Raw genomic sequence first — 20,234 nt, forward strand, 5'->3', positions numbered from 1 at the left:
GATTATTGTGTACATTTTTATCCCATCTGAAATGAAAATAACAACCATTCCTTTATAACCAGAGAACAATAAATGCACTTGCTTTTTGGAAAAAGGCAATAAAAAATACATTACAGTTCTACTTCTGCTACATGAAAAGGGTGAAAGTTTTATAACACATTACAGAATTGTTCTTGGATGACCCGGTTTTGCTGCAGGATAATAAGAAGTTCCTACCCACGTTACTTGTGAAAGAAGGCAGCTCTCCTCGCTAACCCGCTGACGGGGACTGTTTCTCAGCCCGCAGGGAAGATTTGCTTCACAGAACGGATCCAGGCTGCCACAGAGACTGCAAGTAACGCGAGTTCTATGGATCGGCCACAACACCGGGATGCTCCAAGATCATTTCCAGACCCATTTCATTACCTAAAACTCCTGTTCTTTATTTTTAAAGCTCTAGAAGATAATTTCTCAAAAATCCCAGCTGGAGTGTACATACATGGAGGTAAGAATATAATCGAAGTTATTCTTACCTGATGTTGCACATCCGGGTTTGTAGGGCAGTCCAAAGGGCTTGGATCACACTCTTCAACTAGGAAAAAAAGAGACACAAAGCTTGGTGAAAAGAACACAATCCGCGGGCGGTGAGGCCTAAGACTCCACGTGACGTGCGGCCTGGACCCCTGGCAGGGTCAGGATGGCCGGATCGTACCTGCCCCATGGAGGCCCCTTGCAAAACAGCGCTCCTAACCAGGGGGACCAGCACGGTCCCCGCCCCCCTACCCCCAAGTGGTGGGCTCCATCCCCGGCCAGGCCACAGACTTGTTCTGACACTACCCCATGCTCCCTCGGGGACCAGGGCCTGTCTCCCCCAGCACCTGGCTGTTCACTCTGGCCCCCATAGAGACCCATGTGGTGTTCAGGGTCCTTCTCCCGGAGGCTGCGAGCACAGGTGACTCATACACATCTGTCGGTGTCACCTACCCAGTCACCTATCCAGTGTCAGGTGTCCTGTGTGTGGCCACCTCCATAACCCCAGGGCAGGGCCCCTCCTCATAGACCAGGTGACTAAGAGGCACTCGAAACACATTCCCCTCTGACAGACAGCGCGCCAAATGCACCGTGTCATCCATCTGTCTGATGTTTTACTTGGCCCTTCAGAGACCCAAAGGAGCAGGGCGGGGGGAACACTTGCTTGCTAGCTCACCTCCCAAAAGCCACGCCCAGCCGTTCTAGTTCTTTTGTGAACTTGGGGGTTGCCAGGAGGTCAAAGGAACAGAACACACATGAAAAAACATCTAACACCTTTCAAAGTTCATGGTTAGGGTAAAACTTCCACCCTCGGGTTGTCCTACGTGTGTTAACTTCACGGGTCCCCAGCATGTGGTGAGGGTGGTGCCGACGTGTTAAACAACGATTTTGCTCCGTCAGATTTTTATCTTTAACCTCAGAATTCCACACCACACTCTGAACTTGAAAGCTGACAGAAACACAGCACGCTATAAAAGAAATGTTTGGTGTCATGTACATTTTCAGAGTGATAAAGCCTTAAACAGAGAATCATTTAACTCAGGGTTCGAAAGTGAAGACTGAACGACAGATTGATTCATCTGTTTATTTTTTACCTTCGTTAACATTCATTCACCTATTGTGTGCTGGGCTGGCTGCCAGGTTTGTTCAAACAAGGGGCTACACTCACTCCCTCCTGCACAACTTAAACAAAACATGGTCTTCTGCTGAGAGTCTGTGTGATATCCTCCCAGCAGAGCGGCAGAGATCCTGCCTCAGCTTGTGTTCCTCGAGACACAGTCCCCTGTCCTCTGCACCTGAGTCATCGGGGCTGCGTCCTAACCAAGCAGATTCCTGGACTCTGCCCCAGGCCTCACCTGGCACCTCAGAGACCCCTGAAAACTGACATCTAGCAAGCACTCCACGGATCCCACCGCAGCGAAAAGTTGCAGACCTGTGATTTCAGCCATGCAACTTCTCATAAGAAGGGGCTAGGGTCATAATGTCAACTCAGCATTTCTGCAAAAGTGGGGTATTTTTGTCCAATGCAATGAAACCTTGAATTTAAATGGCAACTCTCCTTATGTGGTACCCCAAACACTCCTAAGGTTATCTCCCTGTCCTTTGCTCTCCGCAAAAGAAAAAAATTTGCAGAGCGGTCAACTTTCTATTCATGTCCTAATTTGTGAGAGAGGATTGGTATTTGATTTATTATAACAGGAGGTGCCCTGGAGAGCACCTTGGCGGAGGTGGGTGGGAGGGTGTTCGGTTTCAAGTTTGAACAAGAAAACCTGTTAACGGAATTCTGTCACCATGTGAGGTGAGAACGCACAGGAGACCAACATAGGTCGGCTTGTTACTTTCAGGGCGGACATTTTTACTTCTGAATTATTTTAGAGATTTCCTTAGTACATTGTTATTTTCTCCAAACTTTTTCAAATTGAGCTACTACTGCTACATTTAGTTAACCAATTGTTCTAAAAGGCCCCCAAATATCATCTATGCTTAAGTTCAAATTCCTCAAAATGATTAACAACAAAACCAGTCTACTTTACTTCTCTTTTAACTTTAAATTCACTATATAAATTTTTGAATGGTAAAAGAAAAGAGCATTAACACCAGAAAAAATAAAGATAATAAAATGAGATTGACTTGTGATGTATGATTTCTCCTCACTACGAACAGTGGCTCAAAAATCAGATTCTTTCTCCAAAGACATTTTTCTCTCCAACGTGGGGTCATATCCCCTTCAGAACACGCAAGCCAGCATTTTATACGAGACAAGCTATCCTGTTCCATCTTCTGTCTATTGGTCCCGAGTTGAACTCAGCACCTCGGATGCTCACGGGACGTGTGTCCCACCGGAAACGAGGCCTGGCACTGGGACCCGTGAAGTCCCTGCCACCAGGAAAGGCGGAAGCTACACACTTGTTCCCAACCGGAAAACAGGCACAATAACATGTCTCACCTCAGAAACATGCCGATCACTAAAATCATACTGGATTTCCACAGTTCATTTACAGTAAAACCACATCACTCAAAACCACTCCAGTTTGGACCGCACTGAGAAATTAGTTTTCTACTGTCGATGAATAAAGTAGGAATATACTAGAAATATAATAAGGGTTTTGTGAAACATGATTAATCTGCTAAAGAAAATAAATTCTGAGGACTTTCTAACCACATGGAAATTGCTCAAGCTAATTAAAAATAGCTCATTTACTAAATAAGAAGCCTCCCTAAAATTCACTTAAAATGTCGGGGACTGAGTTTGTGCTTAATATAATTAGATCACATTTACTTTTAAATCTACAAATTAATCTCTTCACTAATTCATATGGGTTTTCTCTCCCTAAAAACAATGTCAATGAGAAAATTACCATAAACATTCGATGATGATATTGTTAAAAAAATACTAGCAGACTTTACATTGTTACGCTATTGAAAGCAAATGTTGAATTGAGTGAGTGTTTAAACTTCTGGGCATGGTCCATTACATGTAAGATGATAGATTTCTTTGGAGATAAGAAAGTATGTGCTTACAAATACTATTTCTGCAGAAGATAGGGTCTTTACAGCCACATTTCTTGCCAACTCATCACCATTCTATTAAAGTTTTGTCATAAGTTCTCGGAGAAACCCAACAGTATGGTTACTGTAGTATCGGGTACTAAGCAACAATCTTTTTCTTTCAAAACAGGAAACCTCATGTAAGGAAAAGATCTTGAGACAGATGGAACCATGACAGTGCTTTCCCTGAGTCACTGCAGCTCATCCTTTGTCTGAAATAGTGCCCCTCCGGCCCTGGCTGGTAGCTCAGCTGGCTGGAGTGTCGTCCCAAACACCGAAAGGTTGAGGGTTCGATTCCAGTCAGGGCGAGTACAGAAGGCAACTGATCAAGGTCTCACTCTCCACCCCTCTTTAAAATCAACAAATATATCCTTGGGTGAGGATTAAAATAATAATAATAATAATAATAATAATGAAATAGTCCCACTTTAGGCCACTCTGCTATGAAAGCTTTCAACAGTCCTCAACCGTGATTGCTCACAGTTCTCTGGCCACGTCCCCTCCACCTGGCTGAGGCTCGTGTGTGTCAAGCACCATCCCAGGCTTGGTCCCCTGCCTTCTCACAAGCACTTGGGAGGTGGATGCTCATGTGTCCTGCCTGTGCTGCAGATGGGAACCTGAGCCCCGGAGGCCTGCAGCCACCGCTGAGCCCACGAGGGCTGACTCTGTTCTCGTGCTGCTGGCAGGCACACCAAGCTCTGGAAGCTTTCCAGCCCGGTTCTCAGAGCGAGGTCTGGGTCCTGGCCACTCAGTCAGTGTTAAAATGCAGGTTCCCTGGCCTGACCCCGGACCACCCATCATGATTTCAGGGCAGCCGGGGCCTAGGATCTGCATTTTAAACAAACACCACACACTGAAGTCTTCACTGTCACCCAAGACTGTGTCCCGTCCCAGCTGTGCCTGGCTGCCAGGCAAAGGCCACCCACTCTCCTACAGAACTGGAGAACCACAGATTGGGGACTCAGGACACGCAGAGGTCACCTATGGATGGGGGAGCAGCGAGCTCGCCAGAGCCTCCCCTAATAGCCGGGAGCGGGGCTCACACCTGGTCTTTCCTCCACCACTGCCATTCCCGGGACATGCACAGGAAGAACCCTGTCATGCTGTACCTTCAGGGACCGGGGGAAGAGTCTGGTAAGCAGGGATTGGAAGGGAGGGCAGTGGGCCCTGGCCGGGGGGGGCGGTTCCCTGACCACCTCCAGTCAGTGACCCCATGACACCCGGCACTGCACACGCTGCTGGGAACCCACAGAGTGTGCTAGGAAGTCCTCTCTCCGGGAAGCGGGGGTGTGGGCAGGGCAGCTCCGGAGCTGGTCAGATTGACCACTCCCCACTCTCCCCTCTGGGTTGTCAGCAGAGCACAAGTAAAGGCTCCAGGGCAGCAACCAGCAGCCTGGCCTCCACCTCGGGTGCAGGGCAACCCAGAGAGGCAGAGCCTCACCCCCTCTGTGGTCTGCACCACCCCGATGCATCATCGGAGTATGGGCTGTGAAAGAGAGCTGTTTTTGCTTTGGGGCCTGACAAGCCGCCCTCCTTTGGAAACAGAACCGGAGGTCCTGTGGTCTGGGTGGAAATGACGGTGTACCCTCTGCACCCACCCAATCTCAAGGCTCGGCCCTGGTGACCACAGCTCATTCTGCGGCGGCCACACCGCCAAACTGCTTGTGTGGTGGCACCGGTGGGGGAAGGTCCCTCTCTCTCGACCATCGACCATCGTGAGCAGCACCAAGTGTGAAGCTAACAGTATTGGGGACCATCATGTCCATCCCCCCACCCCCGCCCTCGCCCCCACCCCCCCACCCCTGCTGGGGAAAGCCAGCCTGAGGACAGAAGACAGAGCCACCCTTTGAGTGCCTGCAGCTGGCAGCACCAGAAGACCTTGCGCCAATAGGTCTCTCCCCACGTTCTAAAACTAACTTCAGCAAGGCGTCTGTCACTTGCAACCCGGGGTCCTGGGGAGTGTCTTCATTTTATGCACACGAAAAACACCATAGAAATTTCATGTATAGTGTTATCAATTAATTTATGTATTTTAATAAGAAAATGCACACCTAGATAATCATCCAAAAAAGCCACTTACGATTTTAACTAATGAAAAGTTACTTTCACTAGTGCTTCATTCATGACAGTGCAATAATCACAAGCTCAAGTAGTTACATTAACCATGCGTACCTTTCGGGAGTCCCGTGTCTTGAATAGGGTATTTGTCTGGCTGTAGAAACCAACAAGAGAGGACAGTTATTTTTAAATGCCACAGTCAATTACAAGATCAAAGTAAAAGAAAGCTTTGTCTTGGGAAAGTCATGCTTTTAATTGAGAACTTCGCACGTTGTTAGCCTTGGACTTATCACTGGGGCTGACCCATAGCCGGCTTGTGTTGTCGGCTTACAGAAAGGAGATCGAGGTTGACGAGGAGTTAACGTTGGAACAGGAAGCAGAACAGCCTTCCTAATTCCCTGAGCTCTGGCCGCTGCCCCGCGAACTTCCCGCAGTTGAAAACGGAGGGGCATCTGTTTTCATGAATTATGGGGATGCACTCGTTTCTGTCCCACCGTCTCCGTGGCATTCGTCTGGGTCAACGCACAGCGCCCCGCGCCTTCGCCGAGCGCTGCACTGCGGCAGTGCACTCACAACCACGCGTTCCTCTGTTGGCGCCCACAAGCACGCAGGTATGGAACGTTCTGGAAGCCCTGGATTCAGATTATACCAGTAGTCGTTCTCTGAAGACTTCCATGAGTAGGGTGAGAGTGTGCCCAGTTCCCCCACCCCCCCAACCCCCAGACCCGGGGGGTCCGCCGTCCCGCAGCCTAACTAAGCTGTGCCTTCCAGTCCTCCCAGGGGCCTCGCCCTCGGACAGAGGACAAAAACAAACAAGCCTGGAACAAAGGATTTTGTTTTGAATGCCTTTCCTTGGAGGTTCTTTGGAGCATGGCAGTAAAATATTAGGATGTCTAGAAGCCTCCAATCCCTTTCCACAAAAGCAATCAATCAATCAATCATCAATCACAGAGAACTTAGGAGTCAGTCTTCCCCCAGACTAAATCCTTCCCGACACTCTGCTCCCCAGAAAAACACGCCTGTAGGACAACACTTCCCAGGCTCTCTGTACGGTATTTGCCTGTTTCCTGGGAGAGACAAGAGAATGGCCCAGGTTCTGATTTGTGTTCGCTAAACACCTGCAAGCCTGCGTGGATGGACACCCGGACTGGGGAGGGGAGGTTTCCCGGAGAGACTGACATCTGAGCTGGGCCTAGGGGGGCATGCTGGGATGAGGAGGACTGAGAGGAAGGACATGGTGACTGCAGACAGTGGCACAGAGGAGCAAGGCCAGGTGGGGGCAGAGTGTCGCAGCAGGTGTGGAAGGCCGGCCAGAGGGAAGCAGAGATGCACAAGGAGGCAGACGAGGAAGATGCGGATGGATACCACACAACGGGGCCGGTTACGAGGAAGCAGAGGGGTTTAGGTGAGAGCCGAGCTCACCGCACCTGCCTGAGCCCAGCTCTGCACAGGGGGCAATGGCTGGCACAGTCTTGCATGAACTCAGACAAGCAAGCAATCCAGCACAGCTTGGTAGAAAGCAGGGACGAGTTACCAGGAGGGAGCATCCGAACGCCTAAAGACAAAGTGAAGGAGGCCGCATAATCAGGAAACCTTGACCTGGAGGGAGAGTCGCAAGAGTCCATTGGCTGAGGACGCAGGGAGGGGGCCGTGTCACAGGTGCCCTGAGAAGGTACGAGGGCGAGGCGCTATCTGAGAAGCAGCGAATAGCTGTTCACGACCAGATCTCAGAGGGATGCTGACCTCGCCGGACACACCCAGGAGTGTGACTTAGCCCGGGAGGCCGAAGGGATGTTATGGGATGAGTTGTGCCCCCGCCAGGTGTGCTGAAGCCCTACCCCCGGTACCTCAGAATGTGGCCTCATTGGACAGAGGGTCGTTGCAGATATAATGAGCTAAGATGAGGTCATACTGGAGTAGGGTGAGCCCTTAACCTGACGTGACCGATGTCCTCACGAGAGGTGAGAGACAGACACGCGGCTACGGCGAGAAGAGAAGACAGAGGAGGAGCGAGGCAGCCCCGGGACACCGAGGACGGCCGGCAGCTGCCGGCAGCTGGAAGAGGCAGGAGGGGATTCTCCCCTGCAGTTTCAGAGGAGGCACACCCTGAGACACCTTGGCCTTGGACTTCTGGCTCCAGAACCACGGGACAACACGTTTCTGCAGTTTAAAGCCTTTCAGGCTGCGGGGCCTCGTTATTGCAGCCCTAGCAAACTGATGCAGCGTGCTTTAGAGAGGGCGCTTGGAGAAATGCTCAGAGGCAGTGAGTGGAGGGAAGAAGCAGAAGGAATGGCTCTGAGGGAGGGAGACCTCGGGCGGGGAAGTGAGTGGGGCCCCAGGGAGCCACAGGTGGGGCAGTGGGGCAGGTCCCAGGACATGGCCACAGGGGCATCTGCTTTCTGTTTTCATGGGACTGAAGACAAAGGCATCTGCTCCTCCTAAATCCCTACTGGGTGTCCCTGCTCGATCCCCTCCACTGTCCACTCTTATCGCGGCCGTGAACACAAGCACTGCAGGTCTTCAAGGCACCAACGGGCCTCGTGACTCACCGGACATACAGACATTGAAGTTTATCACACTCAGTGCATTTGTTGTCATTTAAGCACCCAACCAGATCCTCCAGCCACTCCGGGAAAAGGACTGTGCCTCACACTGTAGGCCAGTAACACATGCCCCCTTGTCATGGCCTGACGCGGTCCCTGAGCCACAGGCGGCACGCAGGGCAGAGCAGGGCGACTTCAGACACAGCTGTTGGCTCCCACTTCCTCGTGGGTAGAATGGGGATGCAAGTGCCTGCCCCGCCGTCTCACAGGTGGATGCAGAGCCACGAACGTGGAGGCCAGGTGTGAGTCCCTCCAGGCCCACTGGGCCTCAGCTTCCTCTACAAAAAGGGCAGTACCCACCTTCCCGGGGCCTGTGGGGACTCCATCACCGGAAGGTGGTCCTGTGTTTTCCTTCGATCTCAAATCAGACGTTTTGCAGAGGGGGGCAACTACACAGGGACAGTATTAAGGGGGGACATGCAAACAAAGCCCTCCCACATCTGAGAAGTTCACTCCGCCAGGTGTCAAAACAAGAGCTGAGTTTAGCCGCTTTCAGCCTGGAGAAACCCAAAGCTTATTTTGGTCACAGAGATTCCCATGATAAAGAAACTTATCTTGGGAAAATATCATTTGGGGGTTTCTGATCTTCCTGGTAATAATGAGTAATGAGTAATAAAAAACATAAAGAAATAACAAAGGGAGGAAGGAAAAACAAGAGTCACGCCGACGGGGCGGAATCTGTAACCTACCACGTTGAAGGGCAGAGTGCTGGGGTCCGTGTCCTCCACGGGCTCCTCCGCCATGTGACCTGCAGAGAAACAAACATGGAGAGTCTCCTTTAACGCGAAAGCTCAGAGGCATCCGTGGGTATTCGTCTCCGCATAGGGACAAGCTACTTTTGTCAGCGGAGAGTAAGTAGGGGTGGGTCAGACTGCACGAGAAAGGGATCAAGACAAACTTTTTAAAAAAATCCATATTTAGAACAGTTTATTTATAAATACCTACAAATACCCAGAGTTACCAATAGCCACAAATCACGCAGACAGGACATGAATGACTCTCTTGCACATTGGACTTGACTGTAACTTTGAGCAGGAATGAGTTAGTTTGGGCATCTGCCTCTTCCCTATTGCCCTCTCCTCTGTGATCTATCTTTACCATATTAAAACATTAAGCATCTGAATGTGGCTCGCAAGTCGAAAATACTCACAGAATCTTTATCAAGCAGACAGTTAAGGAAGTTAATGAGGAAATGTAGAGAATGGAACAGACTACCACTAAATCTTATGACTTTGTACAAATTAGAAAAAGCTCCCTCTTTCCGAAATGCTTTACAAAACATCTGCCAGAAGACCGTCTTAATAAATGACCATATCTATAAAACTATTTTAATAAACGACCGTATCGGCTTGAGTGGGACCCTCGGCCGGGCAGCACGGGGTCTGCCGAACCCCACGCAGCAGCCTCAGCCGGCCAAGGGCAACTTCCACCTTCTCCCCAGTCCTCACGGAGCAGACACCACGCCCCGGGCCCCGGGCCGCCGCTGGAGACCTAAACCAGCAGACCAGGACACTTGGTTGAGATCATTTGCATAGGCAAAGGTCTCCCATCTGAGAGGGGCCTTTCCACGGTCCGTGACAGTGCCAGAGGACGGCGGTGTGAAGGGAACTGTGTGTTTCGTGACGGCCTACTGTCACTGGGGAGACTGAGAGGGTGACCCAATGAGTGGGGCGAACGGGGAGGGCGTGGCCAGAACCCTCCCCCGGGACAGGGACAGTGGCCTGCAGCCTCGTGACCAGAGCCCGCAGGTGGTGAGACCACATGCGGGAAGGCATGGAGGGCCAACCACGACTGTGACTGGTGCCCGGCACAGGAGCAGAGGGCTGCCGGAGCTCAGGGTCGCCTCACCTTGGACCAGGAGGACATTGTTCCCACCCCAGTGCACTAAAACCTCTAAAGCTCATCCGTCCTCCAGTTTTCTGTGTGGCTCTAAGGAGGGGCCGGGCCCCCAGTTTGGGCTGAAATGGAATTCCTGCCAGCCCCGTAGAAACAGATTCAGATTTGGATTTAAATCAACATAAAGAAAATAAGAACAAACTGTGTTGTTAGCTGCACCCTGAGTTTACAGAACTGCTGATGCCCACGTAACAGGAAATTTAATCACAGCACGAGCACTCTGCCCAACACCAGAGAAACACACGGGACAGGATGGGTGCGGTGGACAGGGTGGCGTGGGGGGGAATTCCCATGTACTGCCACCCACTGGGAAAAGGGGCTGGCAGGGAAAAGCACAAGGCAGAGGGAACAGCATGGGCAAAGGCCTGGAGATGGGAAAGGATGTAACAATCAATGTGCTTCAGACAGGTTCTGCCAGCCACACCTGCCGTCAGTTCCTCTCCCTGCCTCTCACCTTCTGGTTCTGGCTGGGCAGAGGGTGGGGGAGCCACCACCCAGCAGCCTCAGGCCCTTCTTCCCTCCTCCTATCACAGCCTCCTCTCAACCGCTTCCTTTTCACTGAAGTGCACCTGGATGCTGACACTTCACAGCATTCCCTGCCAGCAGCCAGCGCTGCAGGACTGGAATGGGCATGAACAATGGGGTTTCAGGCCAACAGCTGTGTAGCACTGGGGTGCTGGGGTGGGGTGGGGTTCTAAATGACCCCGACAGCACCCTGGGCAGCTATGCCCACTGCGTCCATGACAAACTAGGCCTGTTTCCTACACACAAATGGGCATGAGAGGCAGAAAAGAGAGAGACACAGGAGGACAGGAGGGGAGACGGCTGGGAGGCAGAACTGCACCAAAGGCAGCAGAGAGGATGCAACAGGACAGCTCACAAACAGGACAGCTGACAGGAAGGCACCGTGGGCTCGGGGCAGCGCCTGGGTCTCACCACATGCCAGAGAGCCCGCGGTCCGGCTGGGGACAAGCCCAGCTGCGTGACCTCAGATGGTTCACAGAAGTGTTTACAGCCTCAGCCTCTTCCTCTGCAGGGGGGGAAGGCCCAGTCTCTGGTGCCCACACTCCTCAGCAGATCACTGTCACTCTGGTCGGCGTCGGGAACCACCCGGCGGGATGAACTCCCAGTGCCCCTTGGGGCTGGCTGACCGAGCTCTGTGGCAGCTCAGCGTGTCCCGGGGGGCTCTGAGCTGAACGGGAAGACACAGGTGGACAGCAGCAGGGTTTGGAGGTACCCAGCTCTTGCTCTGGTCTGAAATCTCCAGAACAAGTGGAGGTGCAGTTGGGAGGGATGCAGAATTTAGGTTTTCTGCGGCATGACAGCACAGTGAGAGGGCCGTCAGGAAAGGCACGGCGGCGTTTGGGTAGCAGGGGCGGGTGGTCAGGCAGCAGGGGCTGCTACTGTGTTATCTTCACTCCCGAGACCGTGTCGGCCTCCGGCTGAGCGGCCACTCGCCACAGGGCTGACCCCCGGCGTCTGAGGCTGGTCTGGAAGCGGGAAGTCCTACAGTTCCCCGAGAGCTCTGGGAGCTGTGTGTTCACAATATTTTAAGTATAAAACCCAATAGTTTATTTAAGAGCTTTAAACTGTTTATTTTTACAGGCCCCAGGGAACGGGCTGAGCCCCCAGCCAATGCTGCGGCACCAGGTGGGGCACGGGGCGTGGAAGAGCGGAAACTGACAGGAGGCCATGCCCCCTCCACAGTGAAGACCAGCAGCCCCAGCAGGGCCAGGGCCTCCCTCTGCCCAGATGTGGAGTCGGGTTCATCCAGAGACCATCAGGTCCCGGGGAAATTGATTTATGGGGCTAAAACCAGGGGCAGGTGGGGGCTCCTGGCGGAAAGCACTGGGGCGAGGTGGTGGCGGTGTCGCCACTGGCATAGAAACACACAGACAGATATGCACACGTGTTCTTGGTTGGGAAGAGTAAAAACTATAAAGGGGTGTTTTTACACTAGCTGGTACATTTAACCTGTTCACAAGTGTGCCCAATAAGAGCCCTGTGAGGGCCAGGTAGATAAATACAGCTGGATTTTTCATGGTGGGGGTAGGGAGAGACAGGTTCTTAGCTTATATGAAAAAATAAACCAAAAGATTCTCAAAAATAAGCTACAGCAATTAAAAGTTTGGCCCTAGCCCTGGCTGGCATAGCTCAGTGGATTGAGCGTGGGCTCAATCACCAAAGCATCTCAGGTTCGATTCCCAGTCAGGGTACATGCCTGGGTTGCAGGCCACAGCCCCCAGCAACTGCACATTGATGTTTCTCTCTCTCTCTCTCTCTCTTCCCTCTCTAAAAGTAAATAAATAAAATCTTTAAAAAAAATTTTTTTAAATAAAAGCTTGGCCCTAGCCTAGATATAGTAAATAAAATGGAGAATTTAGAGACAGACCCAAATGTCTATGAGAATAAAGAAAAAAATAAAGAAATAAACAAGGCACAGATCACCGCAGAGTAGCTGGCAATGAACTGACCGAGGGACCTCGCTGCCGGCAGTGCGGGCGATGTTTCATCCACGTGAGCATCTTCTGGGGAGATTCTCAAAGGCACCGGGGATACCCACGGTGATGTGATGCCCAAAGAGGGCACCCGGCCCGGCTCTGAGGCCTCGGGTGACAGCAAGGAGGCAGGCTGCACAGTCATTTGTTTCTCGGGCATGGTGTCCCTCGTCTGAATGCTTGGGGACAGACAGAGAGCCCCCATGTGCCTGTCCAGCTCTAAAAGTCCGTGAGTGATGAGCCCCGGCCGGGTAGCTCAGCTGGTCGGTGTCGTCCCCAGACGCCGAGGTTGTGGGCTGGATCTTCAGCCAGCGCACACACAGGAAGCAGCCAGTGACGCACCCGTGCGTAAGTGGAACCACAAATCAGTGTTTCTCTCTTTCTCTCGATCTCTCTCTTTCTCTTTCTCTCAAATAAGATTTTTGGAGAGTCCATGAGGGAGCGTGCTGAGAAGTAATGGCCTGTCAGTTAGAGGGTCACTGTCAGGTAAGAAGCCCCCGTCACGGCACTTACTGATTGTCCACGAGTATAGCCACGTGCCTCATCAGTAACAAGGACAGCTCCCGCTCACCTGGTGCCCACCTGTGCTGCACGGTTTGCACACAGTCTCGGTTCATCCTTAGGGGGACCCTGGGAAAGGCACAGGTGTCCCCATTTCTACAGACTGAGTGCCCAAGGTCATGCGGTAGTGGGAGAGCCAGAACGTGGATCTGGGACTCTGCCTCTGTCCCACTGCCGTCAGGGGTCCTGCTCAGTCCTCCTAGCAGACTCTCCCTCCCTCGGAGACTCTGTGTCCAAACGTCCCTTCAGTTAGGGTGCCGGTCACACTGGATTAGCGCCCACTCTAATGGCCTCGTTCCAAACTTGATTCATTCCGTAAAGACGCTGTTTCTAGATGAGGCCATGTTCTGAGGCACTGGGGGTTAGGATGCCAACAAAATTTGGTGGGGAGAACACAGTCAACCCATAACGGTCCACTCTCTGGCCCCTCAAATTCACATCCCTCCCACGTGTGAATACATTCATTCAGCCTCTCCCCACATCACCCCAGCACCCACCCTCCATCCACGATGTCATCTACTGATCATCCACTCAGAGACCCAAGTCCCATCATCCACAGGGTCAGCATCTCTCCGGGCCGTAGAAACTGCATGCACACCCCGCAGCCTCCCCGGGAGGAACAATCCCACACGGCCAGCACCGGCTCTGCTGAGTCGTCCAGCCACCACACGGTCAAGTTCCGACATCTCTCTCTGCTAGTCACGTTAGATAAAGGCCACTGGCTCCTGGAGACGGTTGCTCCAAGAAGTTCAAAGATCCGCTCTAACGGTGTCCTCGCAGAGAAAAGAGGGGGAAACAGGCAAGAGTTCCCCAAATTCCCAACATCTTGATCCAAAGGTGTGGGGGGGGCGGGGCTTTCATGCTTTCTAGAGAAGAATTAAAGGCGATTCTTTGACCTTGCGATTTCAGGGTTAATGTATCTCTCACATTATTATTTTGTGTACGATAGGGTTTCTTTAGAGCCACAGCTGTTTGCATTCCTGATTATAAGGACTTGGAGCGTGCTAACCAGACTCGGGATTACAAAAGCTCTCAGGGCGGCGGACCGCCCTGGGCGGTGCTGACACCAAGGTATTTATTTTATCCTCTGTTTTCTTTGCCAGCCCTCTGTCACCCTCAGACCTCACAGCTGGGGCTGAAGGAGCTGAGAAAGCGCCAGGGATCTAGCCACGGGGCTCCTAGCATTGTGCATGCTGGTGGCAGCAGCACAGGCAGGGGAGGAGGAGGGCAGAGCCAGAGCAGAGGGTCCCAGGAAGAGGCTCAGAGGAGGGGAGAGGGGAGAAGGCTTAGAAAACACAGGCATTAAGAACGGGAAAGAAATGAGGTGGGCACAGGAGAAACCCATGCAGAGGGGTGGGGAGGGGAGGGCGGGGGAGAAGGAGGGGAAAGGAAAACCACAGCCGTCCACCCTACGTTGGATCTGGAGAAGGGCAGGATGGTCCACTTTCAAATGTGGGTGCTGCTGCCAGTGCTTCCCCTGGGGTCCTGCCCCTGCTCCCTGTGCTCAGGGGTGTGTGTGAGGGGGCCAGAGTGGCACCTCACACCCACCTGCGCCCAAAGTGGGGCTGGGAGGGGCGGTGAGGGCTGAGCTGTCCCCCAGGGGCTGTGCTGAGCTGGTCTCTGGAGCCAGGATGGGTGCGGAAGGGGGCGGGTGCTCCTGGCCCTGGGCGCTGAGCTCACAGCAAGGACGCCAGACTTTCAAAGCCTCTCTCTTGGACTTCACTTTTGTACAAACACGAACCAGACTTTATTCCCATTGGACAGGCACTTCTGACCCCCTCCCTGCTGGCTTGCTGACCAGTGGTAGAGAGAGAGGGCCGCACGGCGACCAGCATTTCCTCCTCTGTGACCTCAGCAATCTGGTCAACTTTCTTAGTTAAAAAGCTGTTGACTTCATTAAGCGCAGAACAGCATAATCATACATACACGCCTTGGTTACATGCATGTGGACAGACAAATGTCTTTTCTAACTCTACAAGGTAACCTCAGCTCACGCATCTAACCAGGTGAATGAGCTCCTCAGAGCCGGAAGCATGTGCGGTTACACTTGCTCTCTCATCCCTCCCTGAGGCAGCGGGCGGCTGGCCGGCACTTACCCTGTGCTGTGTGCTGCACAGGTGTCTCAGGGGCCTGCCCTGCAAAGCAGGCGTTCGCTCTGTCCAAGGGCACAGAGTCTGACAGGGCAGCGAGGCTGTGACCGTGCTCCGGAGGGAAGGTCTGGGGACCGCAGAGCATATAATGTGGGGTTTGATCTACATGACTTTTGAGCTGAAACCTGAAGGGGGTAAGCAGACGGGGGGCGGGTGAAGGGAGCCTTGCAGGCAGCAGGAACGGCCGGTGCAAAGGCCAGGAGGCAGGAGGTACAAGGCACAAAACCCGAGGAGACAGCGCGGCTGTAGGGCAGAGAGGGCAGCAGTTGGCCGAAGGGCCAGGTGAGAGAGCCCTGTGTGCAGAGTATGGAAGCGAAGCAAGGACTGGGGATTTGCTGGAAATTTGGTGCGGGCTTCTAAGTGGAGAGAAGATCACTCTGGGCCACCTTTCGGTGAAGGGTTCGGTAGAAGGCATGAGTGGGCGCGAAGCACCAGTTGGGAGACGAGTGTAGGAACTCGGACGAGGGAGGATAGAAACCTCGTGTGGGGTGGAGACGTGAAAATTCCTTTCACCAAGTTCCACATAGGGGCACCACCTGCGGCTTTGTCACAGAAGTGGAAAGGGGACGTGGGTGTGCCCTGGGGGTGACAGAAACTAAACGAGATAGTAAAGGGGGTGTCATTTTTAAATCCATTTCAAACTGATAAGAACAGATGCTACACTTGATCTTAGCCGAAAGGCCGAGAAGCGATTTTAAATCTGTTTTAAATGGAGGAACCGTCATCTTATTGACAAATTCCAGAGTGGACCTGGGCATGAGGCCATCTTTCAGATGCCTGAATAAGTTCCTCAGCATGACTGCAAGGGACAAGAACAGGTCTGCCTTGGGAGGCCTCCCCCCTCTTGGTAGGAGCCAAAAAGATTTCACCTCCAGGTGCTGCTTCTCAAAGTCAAGGAGACATACCTTCCATAGACACCCTGGTGTCACCAGATTCTCCGTGTGCCATCACGCCTCCTGTGCTGGGGTGTCCAAGCGCCCCGGCTCCAGGTTGGGAGCCCCGGTTTGGCTGGGCAGAGCCGACTCAGAGTCCATAACGGAATCTAGATTCTGTGGGGCATTTACTGTCATCGCAGATCGTATTAGTCACCGTGGTGGCCTCCTCACACGACTGACTCACCGAGGCTTTTCATACATTGTGGGAGGGAGCTGCGTTTGCCAGCACCGCCCCCCTGGAGCCAGCTGATTGGGAGTGGGAGGGGCACAAGCAGACTTTACATTCATCCCTATTCAGTGGCTCCCTGTCAAGATCGTTTTTTTGAATTCCTCCAGCCATCGCTGGACGAGACCCGAAACCACAGTTAGCAGAGTCTGGCCTGACACCTCCTGCACCTTGTTGATTAGAGTCTCAGATCAGAAGGTGAGAGGGCTGAGGATGGGGAGTGGGAGGCCTCCTCCCTTTCAGTCCTCTTCTGTTTTTCCAAACGAGGGGCATGGGGTGGGGGAGGCCAGCCAGACAGTGTATTTTCCATCTCCCATGGGTAAAATGTGTATCGTCCCCCACTTGAAGAAGAGTTTAGATCTTTCTTTAGAATGTCCAGGAAACGCTCCCGAACCCAGCACATCACCATGTCAGTCCGCAGAAACTGTCTCCTAACAGCTCAAGCCACAAATTAACGATGGAACATTCAAGCTTGGTCCCTGCTCCAGCCCAAGAAGTATTGGTTTGGCCAAAGAGTCTTTTACGTTTTTTTTCCATAAAATAAAAGACATGTTTTTAATTTTCACCAATAACTTTATTGATTTGGACATTTTGAGTATGTCGGCTATGTCCCGTTATTGGCTTCTAGTGGGTAGAGGCCAGGGATGCTGCTAAACATCTTCCAATGCATCAGACAGCCCCACAGCAAAGAATTATTTGCTCAAAATGTCAACAGTACCAAGAAACCACTTTTGACACATTCGATCAGTCACAGCATCTTCTCCATACACTGAACAAATCTTTTTTTGTATTTCAGTTGTGTTTTTTACCTTTCTTGAAACAATAATTATAACACACCAAAAATGTTGCATATCTTCTTCCATATTCAATATTAAAATGGCTGCACAAAAATTCACCGACTTTGACAAGTTTTTTAAAAAAAATGCATGCTGACATGACAGCTGACACAATACAATCTAACAAAATTGTTTTGGATAAAGTTTAAGACAACTAAGTGCTACTAGCCATCCTACCAAAAAAAAAAACAAAAACAAAAAACCCTAATAGCCCTGGCTGGCATAGCTCAGTGGATTGAGCATGGGCTGCGAACAAAAGCATCGCAGGTTCGATTCCCAGTCAGGGCACATGCCTGGGTTGCAGGCCACGGCCCCCAGCAGCTGCACATTGATGTTTCTCTCTCTTTCTCCCTCCCTCCCCTCTCTAAAAATAAATAAATAAAATATTTTTTTAAATCTTATAAAAAAAGACTTAACGAACTTTTCGGCCAACACAATAAACTGGGAAACGCGCTTACCTATGCAGTTATATGCACTTCTGTATCTGGATATGTGGTCTCCAACCCATCCCCCTTGTCTTTCCAACCTCCACAAAACTAGAAGAGCCTCCGCGTTCGGGGTCCCCACCATTCATTCATTTGCATTCAGGACATGCACTGCGCAGAGGCCACGTTACCGGGAAAGCAAGGGCAGAGAAATTCCTGGGAGGTAAGGCCTGAGGAGGATTTTCACTTCAAGGGAGATTAGACAACAGTCCAGACTCTGGCCTTTGGTGCAAACACAGTATTTTAAAGCAAGGACAGGACTGGAGGCCCATCGAATCAAAGGCCCCACAGCTGGGGTCCTGAACCAGGACCCGGGTCTTGGTTTGGGGATGCCAGTTTATGAAATAGCTCGAGGGCCAATATCTGGAGCAAATTCACTTAATAGCAGTGAAGTGAGAAGAGGAGAAACGAGGCCTTTGAGAGGGAGGAAGAGAGAGCCCGGAAAGGGGAATCCGCCCCTAGCGCTCTTCTCTGCCAGGGGTTGGAGGGACTTGTCCCAACCTGGCGGCTGAGTCCAGAACAAAAGCGCTGGGGAGGTGGGAAGCGGCGGGCGCGTCCGGGGCACGCGTGGGTGATCGGGGTAGGGCTACGTGGGGACCTGGTGCCACTGTTCCCTGACAGCCCCGCGCCGACCCCGGTCGGACGCCTGTAGGGGGGTCACGAAAAGCTTGGCCCCTACCCCACGCCGCGGCCGGGCGCCTCCAGGTGAGCGCGCAGCGCTGTGCACTTTACCTGCTCGTAGAGGGTCGTCCGGAGAAGCCATGGGGGCGTGTGGGGAGGCTAGCACCGGACCGGTGGCCTCCGACCAGGAGGGAGCAAGCGGTGGGGACTGAGAGCACTTTCCGTGCAGACGCGCACAGCTCACGCCGCATCCCCGCGCCCCTCCTACAGCTCCCGCCCGGTCCCTGCTCCTGCTCCTCCTCCTCCTCGGCTCTCCGCGGCTCCTCCTCGGGCTCACTTCCTGCTCCGGCAACTAGCGGAGCCCCTTCTTTGCGCGTCCTCCTGCAGCGGGCGGGGCCGGGCGCTGGGACGGTCCCGGGGCCTCTGCTTCCCAGCCCGCTTTCCCTCCCAGCCGCGCCCAGGTCTCGGGGCAGGTCCCCGGAGCTCGCGCGGTGGCTGCCCAGGCTGGCTGCGCAGGCATCACCCTCAAACCCGCACCTCCGCAGGTGCTCGCTCTAGGCAGGCTGGGGCGGAGATGCCCGCGGGCGATCGCGGCGGGAAGGCGCACGCTAGTACCTTCTGTCTGGATTTCTCTGGCATTAGCTGCGGTGGGGCCTCCAGGGCAAGCGCTGCACAGACAGCCAGGAGGCCACTCCGGCACACCCCCAGGGCCTCTCCAGAAAAACAGCTGCAGGCCTCTCAGAAATACTGACTGGGTTCTTACAAACAACCACTAGGTTTTAATTTAAAGAGATTTTTATACCGATTACTTACGTGAGCACAGACTGGCACCGTTTACTAAGTACGTACAGGGTGGGGCAAAAGTAGGTTCACAGTTGTTTGTATGGAAAATAATACAATAATAAATAAATAATACAAGAATAAACTTTCGTGCACTCACGACTGTGAACCTACTTTTGCCCCACCTTGTATTTAAAATTGTTATACTTTAACTAAACCTAGCATCAATCACAAACCTATTAGACACAGGTGATGGGCAACCTAAATGTAAAAGAAATCTCTTAATGGGTTTTAAATAATCTATGTCTGCTTTCATATCTAAAACTAGAAAGACAGGAGCTGGTTTGAAAGAGAGAAAGTAAGAGCTTTTAGTGCACGAAGGAGGAGCCTCTAGCTGAAATCTCAGCTCTGAAAAGTGCAGGAAAGCAGCAGATGCCTACGTACCCTCTCGGTGGCCAGGGTCTTGCTCTGCGCCTCTCTTCACCTGTTTGGTGGTCCTGAGGCCCATGGCACGCTCCAGACTGGCTTTATCGTCTGGAATGGGCCATGAAGTCGCGAGACACTGAGAGCAGAGTCCCGCTGCTGCGAGTGGAAGGAGAGAAAAACCTCCCTGAGGAAGCCTCTCTGGGAAATTCGTGGGTGGGAGGATAAACTTCCTCTTGGTCCGCCCTCTGAGAAGGGAAATTTTTTTAAGGTTATTTTTTCTTACAATCCACTGTGAGGGTGGGTTTGTGGTTCTTTGTGTACTTCTCTCAACAATGGAATTATTTCTGAGGTCAGTTATCAGGAACCACCCATCAAGCTCGGCTGTCAGTCAGCAGCGCAGCCGCAGCGACCTGAGCCTTGCTCTGAAGCTGGCTTGCTTAACCAAGCCCTGCACCGAACCACTCCCATTCTTCAGGGTGTCAAATGAAGATGAGTGGCAGAGAGGCATCTTAAGGTCGATTTTTTAAATCCTCACTGAAGACATGCTAGTTGATTTAAGAGGGAAGATAAATGTAAATGCGAGAGAGAGACCTCAATCTCT

The 20,234-nt window shown here is 52.3% G+C and overlaps 1 protein-coding gene and 1 pseudogene across 2 annotated transcripts in view; both read right to left on the reverse strand.

Annotated features, from left to right (window-relative positions):
• EDARADD (EDAR associated death domain) overlaps window positions 1-18,689 on the reverse strand; it is a 52,528-nt gene extending 33,839 nt beyond the window's left edge. For both annotated transcript variants that reach the window (XM_045858979.1, XM_045858970.1), the window contains exons 1-4: window positions 18,539-18,689; window positions 8,909-8,967; window positions 5,731-5,770; window positions 513-571 (exon numbers count right to left, since the gene is read on the reverse strand). In XM_045858979.1, coding sequence (XP_045714935.1) covers window positions 513-571; window positions 5,731-5,770; window positions 8,909-8,967; window positions 18,539-18,569 — 189 coding nt within the window. In that variant the 5' untranslated portion in view covers window positions 18,570-18,689. The remainder of the gene's footprint in view (window positions 1-512; window positions 572-5,730; window positions 5,771-8,908; window positions 8,968-18,538) is intronic.
• On the reverse strand, window positions 15,905-16,017 carry LOC123805753 (annotated as a pseudogene).
• Window positions 18,690-20,234: the final 1,545 nt, after the last annotated feature.

The sequence above is a fragment of the Phyllostomus hastatus genome, unplaced genomic scaffold (assembly GCF_019186645.2).
Source record: "Phyllostomus hastatus isolate PE091 unplaced genomic scaffold, TTU_PhHast_1.1 phas_contig_148, whole genome shotgun sequence".
Classification (NCBI taxonomy): domain Eukaryota; kingdom Metazoa; phylum Chordata; class Mammalia; order Chiroptera; family Phyllostomidae; genus Phyllostomus; species Phyllostomus hastatus.